The sequence below is a fragment of the Octopus bimaculoides genome, chromosome 26 (genome assembly GCF_046866305.1).
Source record: "Octopus bimaculoides isolate indiv1 chromosome 26, ASM4686630v1, whole genome shotgun sequence".
Classification (NCBI taxonomy): Eukaryota; Metazoa; Mollusca; class Cephalopoda; order Octopoda; family Octopodidae; genus Octopus; species Octopus bimaculoides.
Genome location: NC_142953.1, coordinates 19,720,466 through 19,730,465, shown reverse-complemented (window position 1 = coordinate 19,730,465; position 10,000 = coordinate 19,720,466). Strand labels below are relative to the sequence as shown.

The following is a 10,000-nucleotide window of genomic DNA, read 5'->3' as shown; positions in this document are numbered from 1 at the left end:
CAACACCAGGCTCCAGTCTGATTTGGCAGAGTTTCTACAGCTGGATGCCCTTCCTAACGCCAACCACTCAGAGAGTGTAGTGGGTGCTTTTACGTGTCACCCGCACGAAAACGGCCACGCTCGAAATGGTGTCTTTTATGTGCCACCCGCACAAGCCAGTCCAGGGGCACTGGCAACGATCTCGCTCGAAAACCCTACAGGAGCCAGTCAGGCGGTACTGGCAACAGCCACGCTCAAAATGGTGCATCTCATGTGCCACCCGCACAAGAACCAGTCCAGGGGCACTGGCAACGATCTTACTTGGCTTGCCGGGTCTTCTCACGCACAGCCCATTTCCAAAGGTCTCGGTCCGTAGTCATCGCCTCGGTGAGGCCCAATGTACGAAGGTCTTGCCTCACCACCTCAGCCCAGGTCTTCCTGGGCCTACCTCTTCCACGGGTTCCCTCAACTGTTAGGGTGTGGCACTTTTTCACGCAGCTATCCTCCTCCATTCTCACCACATGTCCATACCAGCGCAATCGTCTCTCTTGCACGCCACAACTGATGCTTCTAATGTTCAGCTTTTCTCTCAAGATACTTACACTCTGACGGGTATTCACATTGACATTACACATCCAACGGAGCATACTGGCTTCATTCCTTGCGAGCTTACGTATGTCCTCAGCAGTTACAGCCCATGTTTCACTGCCATGTAGCATGGTTGTTCGTACGCATGCGTCATACAGTCTGCCTTTCACTCTGAGTGAGAGTCCCTTTGTCGCCAGCAGGGGTAAGAGCTCTCTAAACTTTGCCCAGGCTATTCTTATTCTAGCAGCTACACTTTCAGCGCACCCACCCCCACTACTAACTTGGTCGCCCAGATAGCGGAAGCTATCGACTACCTCTAGTTTTTCACCCTGGAATGAGATAGAAGTTGTTTCCTGTTTGTTTGCAGTCTTTATTGCACCTGAACATCTGCCACAAACAAAAACTAACTTGCTAGTTAACCTGCCTTTGATGTTGCTGCACCTCTTATGTGTCCATAGCTTGCACCGGGTACATCTTATAGAGTTACTACCTACTCCTTTTCTACATACTGAGCAGGGCCATCTACCTGAAGGGGTTTGTGTTTTATCTACCTTCCTACTTATTAGGATTTTGGTTTTAGCTAGGTTGACTCTAAGGCCCTTCAATTCTAGACCTTGCTTCCACACCTGAAACTTCTCCTCTAGTTCTGATAGTGACTCCGCAATTAGGGCAAGGTCATCAGCATAGAGGAGCTCCCAGGGGCAACCTGTCTTGAACTCCTCTGTGATTGCCTGGAGGACTATGGTAAATAAGAGGGGGCTGAGGACGGAACCTTGGTGGACCCCTACCTCTACCCGGAATTCATTGCTGTACTCATTTCCAACCCTCACCTTACTGGCCGCATCTCTGTACATGGCTCGCACAGCTCTCACTAGCCATTCTTCTATCCCAAGTTTCCTCATTGACCACCAGATAAGGGATCGGGGGACCCTGTCAAAGGCTTTCTCCATGTCAACGAAAGCCAGGTACAGAGGTTTATCCTTGGCTAGGTATTTCTCTTGCAACTGTCTCACTAGAAATAAGGCATCAGTAGTGCTTTTACCTGGCACGAACCCAAACTGCATCTCATCTAAATTGATTCGCTCCCTAATTAGTTGGGCTATGACCCTCTCTGTAACTTTCATAACCTGATCTAACAGCTTGATGCCTCTGTAATTATTTGTATCTAAAGCGTCCCCTTTACCTTTGTAGCAGTTGACTATGATGCTGCTACACCAGTCATAGGGTATGACTCCTTCGTGTATCACCTGGTTCGTAATACGGGTGACTAGGCTATAGCCAACACTGCCAGATATTTTGAGCATCTCTGCAGTGATTCCTGATGGGCCGGGGGCTTTCCCGGTCTTCATACTCTTAATTGCTTTATCTACCCTGGTACTATCAACTCGGATAGCTGGTCCCTCTATTGGGTCGACATAAGGCAGGCTCTCTTTCTCCCATTCATTCTCTTTATTAAGCAATCTATCGTAGTGGCATCTCCAGACCTCTTTCTTTGCATCCTCATTTAATGCAAGCGTACCATCATCCATGCGAACACATTTCTCTCCTACAACATCACTATTCTCTCTCCTACACTGTCTTGCAACCCGAAATACCTCGAGTCTTTGGTCCTCACGGCGCAGAACATTGGCAAATCTTTCCTTATCTGCTTCCCCTCTGGCTAAATAAACCTGTCGCCTAGCCTCCCTTCTGGCACATTGGTACAATTCCCTGCTACCACCGTTCTTCCAGTCCTTCCAAGCTTGTTTCTTTTGTCTAATAGCCCTGTCTACCTCCTTGTTCCACCACCACGTTACTCTGGGTTGGGAGGGGACCTTACACCACCCACAAATCTGGTCGGTGGCTTTCAAAATATTAATATTTCTAAATCTCTCTAAAGGAGACTACGGCAGCGGTACTGGATATTAATAGTTATCGCCAAGCTAACACGGCAGTCCAGGAAAATAGGACGAATGCTGGCGTTGATTAGCTCCAAGAGGCGATGGCCTCTAGCTAGCTATGTGACACACGAATCTGTGTCCATTATAACCTTCGAACAGGAGAGCTCATCAGCTTTCCGTTGCTGCTGCTGACCTCCCCTGTTCGAAGTTTATAATGGACACAGGTTTGTGTGTCACATAGCTAGCTAGAGGCGATGGCAGCATTCATCCTATTTTCCTGGACTGCCGTGTAAACGTGGCAATAACTATTAATATATACATATATAAATATACATATATATATATATATATATATATATATATATATATATATATATATATATGTAAGCAATGTTAATTCTCTAAATGAAGTATTAACAGTAACTGCACGATAAAGTGTAGTATATTGCCACTTAAGTGTGGCTGACCCCTAGGGGTGGATGTTACTGTTGCTTTTAGCCCCAGGAGGACATCTCCTCCAGCTGGCTTATCGACACACTACTGTGTCCTGTTTGCCAAGGGAAGTTATCCCTCCCATCATGATCTGTAGCACGAACGGACCCGGGTTTCAGGGTTATTTCCCTTCGTCAGCGTCCGATAGCCACTGATCTTTGATGAGAGAGATAAAATCTTGGCAATCTTATATCTACTTTTCCAGTGAAATTCTTCATTGATATCGAAAAGGTGAAAACAAGCAATGTTAATTCTCTAAATGAAGTATTAACAGTAACTGCACGATAAAGTGTAGTATATTGCCACTTAAGTGTGGCTGACCCCTAGGGGTGGATGTTACTGTTGCTTTTAGCCCCAGGAGGACATCTCCTCCAGCTGGCTTATCAACACACTACTGTGTCCTGTTTGCCAAGGGAAGTTATCCCTCCCATCATGATCTGTAGCACGAACGGACCCGGGTTTCAGGGTTATTTCCCTTCGTCAGTGGCTATCGGACGCTGACGAAGGCAAATAACCCTGAAACCCGGGTCCGTTCGTGCTACAGATCATGATGGGAGGGATAACTTCCCTTGGCAAACAGGACACAGTAGTGTGTCGATAAGCCAGCTGGAGGAGATGTCCTCCTGGGGCTAAAAGCAACAGTAACATCCACCCCTAGGGGTCAGCCACACTTAAGTGGCAATATACTACACTATATATATATATATATATATATATATATATATATATATATATGTAAAAATATGTGACACTTATTCAGTAGCAATGATAAAACTCCGAGTTTCGGATGCCAGGGTGGGAGCCCATGCCAACATCTCTTCAGTTATCCGGCCAATTGAAAACTCGGAGTTTTATCATGGCTACTGAATAAGTGTCACATATTTTTACAGATAAATTCCTCTATTTGCATAATATCGAGGTCTCTTTCTTTCTTTTGTTGTCCTTCCTGTCAAATATATACATATATATATATATAGTGAGAGAGAGAGACACACATACACACACAAATATATATTCATATGTGTGTGTTTGTGTGTGTGTGTGTGTGTGTCATCATCACCATCGTCATTTATCCTGTTTTCCTGCTCAGACCCCATTTATCTGTTTTGGATGGATGCCCTTCCTAAAGCAAACCACCTTACAGAATGCATTGGGTGCATTATCTGTGGCACAGGCATATGTGCTATTATGTACCACCAGCATAGGACCTTTTATGTGGCACCATCATGGGTGCTTTTACGTGGCACCAGCACCCATGACCCCTCAAGATTAGGTTCTCTTGACAGGGGGAGAAATGTAGAGGACATGCCTGTATGCATGGATGGCCACAATTTTTATTTAGCTTGAAGTGTTTTCTCGAGAACAGCAAAGTGCCACATGTATCGAGCCTTTGTCATCTCCTCTGTAAGGCCCAGTGTTTGAAGATCCTTTCTGACCACTTCATCTCAAGCCTTCTTGGGTCTACCTCTTCCACACATTCCTTCTAAAAGTAGAGACCAACACTTCTCGATGCAGCAGTCCACATCCATAGGCATCACATGACCATACCAACATAGTCTTCTCTCTATATCGGATGGCTTGTGTACCCAGTTTTTCTCTCAAAATGTCTTAAACTCTGTTATACATACACACTGATATTTCCCATCCAGTAGAACCTGCTGGCATCATTTCTTTCAAACCTCCACATGTTCTCAGTAGTAACAGCCCATGTTTCACTGCCAGGGAGCATAGCTGTTCGTACACAGGCATCATACAGTCTGCCTTTCACCCTGAAGGAGAGGTCCTTTGTTATTAACAGAGGTAGCAGTTCTCTGAACTTTGCCCATTCCTTACTTATTCTAGCAACTATGCTTTCAAAACTACCTTTTCCACCACTTACTTGGTTGCCGAAGTAACAGAAACTGTCTGCTGCTTCAAATGATCCTTTCTGGACATTTCAGAGAGCCTATTTCTGTATGTTCATAGTGTTTAATGTACCTGTGCATATGCCACATGCAGAAACTACTTTCTCTGTGAACCTTTAAGGGATACCACAGCACGTCTTATGTGACCATAGCTTTCTCTGAGTGAACCGTATACAGTTTCTACCAACAATTATATATGATTGACCGTTGACTGAACACTATTCAATTTTTTTTTCTCCGTGTTTTTCTCCTTGTCTCCGTATTCTTTCTGTTGAAGAGCGTAGCTCGAAACATCAAAGACTTTCCGTATTCCCGAGCGACATACTAATATATACTTTTGTTATTTACACCACCTGTCCTCGTCTGTTGTTATTATTTGTATATTCTCCCATATATATATATATATATATATATATATATATATATACATTTATATGTAAATATCAAGCAGTGAGAATGAGTGCTCAACAATGCATTGGTGGATAAAAACTGTTTACTTGTATGTTAAGGCTACCATTGGTTTCATGTTAATACCTCAACAGCCTATCATATCAAACCATGAGTCTTCCCCTCCAATCTGGATTAAAACATGAAAAGTGCTTTAATCCAAAATGAAATACAAACAACAAAGTCTTTTGTGATAGGCTTTATAATTGTTGAGATATTCCTTAACATGAAACTAATGGTAGACTTAATACACAAATAAAGGATATACATTTATATATATATATATATATATATATATATATATATATATATATATATATATATATATATATATATATATATATTTGTGTGTGTGTGTGTGTTTTTGTGTGTGTGTGTCTAAGGGACTCTCCCTCAGAGTGAAAGACTGGTATACAAACAGGTATGTTACATGGCAGTGAAATAGGGGCTTTGACTGCAGGAGACTTAGGGATATTTGAAAGAAATGAACCTAGCATGCTCTACTGGATGGAGGCTGTCGGTGTGCATGCACTAGAGATTGTACAGGATTTAAGGGAAAGACTGCGTATGAGAGGCATCAGATGTTGCATGCAAGAGAGAAGACTGTGCCAGTTTGGTCATGTGATGTGTAGGGATGAGGGCAGCTGCCTAAAGAAGTGCAGAGCTCTAATCATGGAGGGTATCTGTGGAAGGGGTAGAGCCAGGAAGATGTGGAACAAAGTGGTGAGAAAGAATCTTTGGATGTTGAGCCTCACTGAGGAAACGACAAGGGACCAGGAGATGTGGTCACTTGCTGAGTAAAATTGCCGTCTTCCACACATGCAGCCTTGTCCTTTCAGGTGCCAGTGCCACTTCAAAGCACCCATTCCGGTGCTGCACAGACGCACTGTGCCAGTGGCACATTGAAAAGCACCTAGCACATTTTTTAGGCGATCAACGTCAGAATTAAAACCATGCCACAACAGACATTTGGAATCTGGGAAGCTCCCTGCTAGCCAGATCCATATCAAACCATCCAACCCAAACCAGCATGGAAAGCTGACATTAAATGATGATGATGATGATGATGATGATGATATGAATTCTTCATGTCTCAAGAATTCTGTACAAGAATCCAGTTAATATATTGGAAGTTCTTGTTCAAACATTACAAAGAATAAAAGTATTAAATATTTTCCTAAACTTTTAATTTCGTCATCAACACATCCCAATAATTGCAAGAATTTGAAATAGCAAGAATTATAAAAGCCAAAGTATTCATTGGTTGAAAATATAAAGTGGCAAGAGACAATATCCTGTTTATTTGTTTATTTATATTTTGTTTCTTTCCAGTGTATTAAACAGTTGAAGAGAAGAACGCAGTGAGATTAAACGAAATTCGTCTCTCAGAACATTTGATACAGAATTTTTATTTGCCTTGCAAAATATTTGAAGAAAAGAAAAAGGAAAAAATCACCATTTCTGAAGACTAACCAGTTCCTTCCATCTACCATGTTGCTTCTTCCATATTGGAGTATTTTAGTCATAATATTCCCTCAGTTAATAAGTAAGTTCTCTTTATTATTTATTTGAGCAATCATTGTAGTTGGGTGTGGATGATTAAGAACTATCTTTCCCTCACCTGTGTTTTCCATTCAGTTTCAACTGTATTAGTATCTTGAACAATAACCTCAACCCAACTACATTTTAACATTTTACCATTTAAACTAGCCAACCAGTTCAAATATTCCTTAAGCAAGGTGCTTCATTTCATGTCACTCCGGTCTACTTGGCTGAAAACAAGTACCAACCTAATGCTAAGACTTTTATCAGCTGAGTACACTGGGGTTTAGTGTTGGTACAGCCCTTTTTCCTTCTAGCTGTCACATCCTGGATGTTACACAGTATTAAAGGCAGGAGGTCTCAGAGGGTGCCCATGTCTGCTCTGGATTAAACAGGCAGCTGAAACAATTAGAAAAAGCATGGTACATGCTGTTACTCAGGTCATGGATCTCACCACAGTCTGATGAGAGCTGGTACTGGTACCATGTAGACAAGTACCACTTGTTCCATGGTTGGGTGGTCAGCAACTAAACTGGCTCCCCTACTTGAATAGCTCACTACTCTTGTGAGGTGGGCATCTGGAGAGCCAGTGGGACTGAAATCAAGACCTGTCAAAGGATGGGTGAGTTTCCTGTGGGCCAATGACCATCCAGTAGGGGAAGGGCAATGCCAAGAAAACACTATGAGAAAGTTAGGATGAAGTAATGTTGTGGCTTCATCCGATGGGAGGACTCGTACTTAATTGGGAAGACTTTCGTTCTAGTCTCATCAATATACGGCAAAAATGTATGATATATGATGATGACAATGATGACGACGACGACGATTATGATGATGCTACCTGGTCATTTTTATTGGCCAATGGCAACTTAGGTTTATTTCTACCTGATAACGAAATACTGTTATCTAATTATAATCTGTGATAATCAAGGGAGAACTTAATTACAATACTAGTATAACTATTCACATCATAAGAGTTTTTTGATGCTTACCAAACATTTTATAAATCTTTGTTTTTTTAACTTTTTAAAACCATTTTCTAGTTACTGAGGCCACAATATGGAATGTAACACTTTGCTTTCATGAGAAATACAATTCTGTTCGCATTTCTTTGGACAAGGTTAAATATGTAAATATAACAAGTGAGAAGGAACAAAAGTGTTTCAAGACTGAATTTGAATTAGACAATGCAACAAAGCCAAGTTTTGTAGAATTTGATGAGGATAAAGTCAATAAGGTAAGTAAACAGTACATACGCACAGGCACACACACACACACACACACACACACATCATTTATGACGAACAAAATTTTAAGAGCTGCAAATCATTTTACACCATAGAGATACAATGTTTTGTAAGATTATTATAACATGCCATGCATCTCCATGCAATTCTTTAAGCATGTTATATAAATCTGCCAAATTATTGAATCTCTACAGCATAAAAATATCAGGAACACTTTTTCAAATTTCGTGTATATTAAATGACATTTATTTCTGACTGTAGTGAGTGCTTCTTTGTTGATCCTACATATAACTGAAGAGAAAACTATATCTATCTATCTTTCTGTCTGTCTGTCTATCTATCTATCTATCTACCTATATTTGTATATATATTTATATATATATATATGTGTGTGTGTATATATGTGTGTATATATATATATATATATATATATATATATATATATATATATATATATATATATATATATATGTATATATATATATACGCACACACACACACACACACACACACACACACACACACAGCATGGTTCTGCTAATCCACTAATTAGCGAAGCTAACTTTTCATTTAGTGGATTTGGATTAGCATTGTCGCTAACCTTGGAAACTGTTAGTGGACCAGTTAACTTCCACTAAATTTAGTTATGCTAACTTTAAGTCAGCTAACAAAATTCATACCTTTGTTCCTATCTGTTGTGGGCATGTCTCAAAGAGTCTGTCAGGCACGCTATTGGCTGACTACTTTTACTTGGGAGAAGATGTGATTGGTCAACACAGCAGCAGCAAGTTGACCAGTATTGTGTAATTCTACAGTTTTGAGTTTTGTTCACTTATGATTTTGTAACATTACAGACAGTCTTACATTGTTAGTTGCAGCAGTGTACATTATCCTTATGGGAGGTGAAGACGTTTTTGTTTGACCTGAGGATGAAGGGCCTGTTGAAGAGTCTGCAACAGTTGTGGGAGAGGCAGAGGTCATTGAGGTTGAGAGCCAGGAGTCTCAATTCGTGACCCCACATGGTGGACTACTTTGTCCTTATGTCAAAGAATAATAGGAACATCAAAATCCTTTAATTCCGGTGCATCATGTACCAGCCCAAGGAGGCCATCATCAGGGGATAAGTGGTGAGCCTCTACTATTTGAAATTGTATGTCAAGAAGAAGTACCCAGGGCATGCCATCCAATTTGAGGAGAGGATCAAGGCCAGAACTTCCTGCGGGAAACACAGACAATCTTCTGGCAGCAGTGCCAGGAGCCAGTCATCACAGCCATGTGCAAAGAAAGCGTGCTGGCACTGGTGTCTGTCAGTCTATGGGGGACAGAAGGATTGTAGACCTGTTTGTCGACAACATGCTACTGCTGCATGTAGTGTAGTCCTCCACCTTGGCTGAATCCCAGCAAGATGTCAATATCCCACCGCAATCCACAATCACGTATAGAAAAATTTAATAAGTAAATACACTAAAAAGAACTTTGATAAAATACAAAGTAATAATCATAAAATAATATAATAAAATGACTACACGTGTTTCATGAACAAATTTTCAAATAGAAAATAAAATATAATCAAATTGATTAAATCGATCGAAAATCAATTCTATTCAAAAATATAGCTAATCTTCAGGTCAAAATACAACAATAATAATGATAAAATGAATGTACATATATCAACCAACAATAAATAACAAATAAAAATACTTATTATATCAAGATGGAAAAATGTTAAACAATATTATTAAAAATAAATGTAATACTTATCTAATCGAAAATTATAAACGTGACATTATTAACTTTACGTTTATTAGAATATAAATTAACAGATATATTAAATGCAAAGCTTATCTTAACGAATCTTTCATTTAAAATACAATTTAAGCAAAGTTTTAAGTTAAACTAAGATTACAAACGTAATATTATT

The 10,000-nt window shown here is 40.3% G+C and overlaps 2 protein-coding genes across 6 annotated transcripts in view; one reads left to right on the top strand and one right to left on the bottom strand.

Annotated features, from left to right (window-relative positions):
• The window catches only part of LOC106878198 (uncharacterized), a 110,303-nt gene that overhangs the window by 57,888 nt on the left and 42,415 nt on the right, over window positions 1-10,000 (bottom strand). The window lies entirely within an intron of this gene.
• Window positions 1-10,000, top strand: part of LOC106874665 (uncharacterized) — a 65,944-nt gene that overhangs the window by 16,722 nt on the left and 39,222 nt on the right. The window contains exons 2-3 of one of the 2 annotated variants that reach the window (XM_089342399.1): window positions 6,623-6,836; window positions 7,876-8,069. The exons of the other annotated variant lie outside the window; for it this stretch is intronic. Coding sequence (XP_089198525.1) covers window positions 6,782-6,836; window positions 7,876-8,069 — 249 coding nt within the window. The 5' untranslated portion in view covers window positions 6,623-6,781. The remainder of the gene's footprint in view (window positions 1-6,622; window positions 6,837-7,875; window positions 8,070-10,000) is intronic. 2 annotated transcript variants of the gene reach the window in all.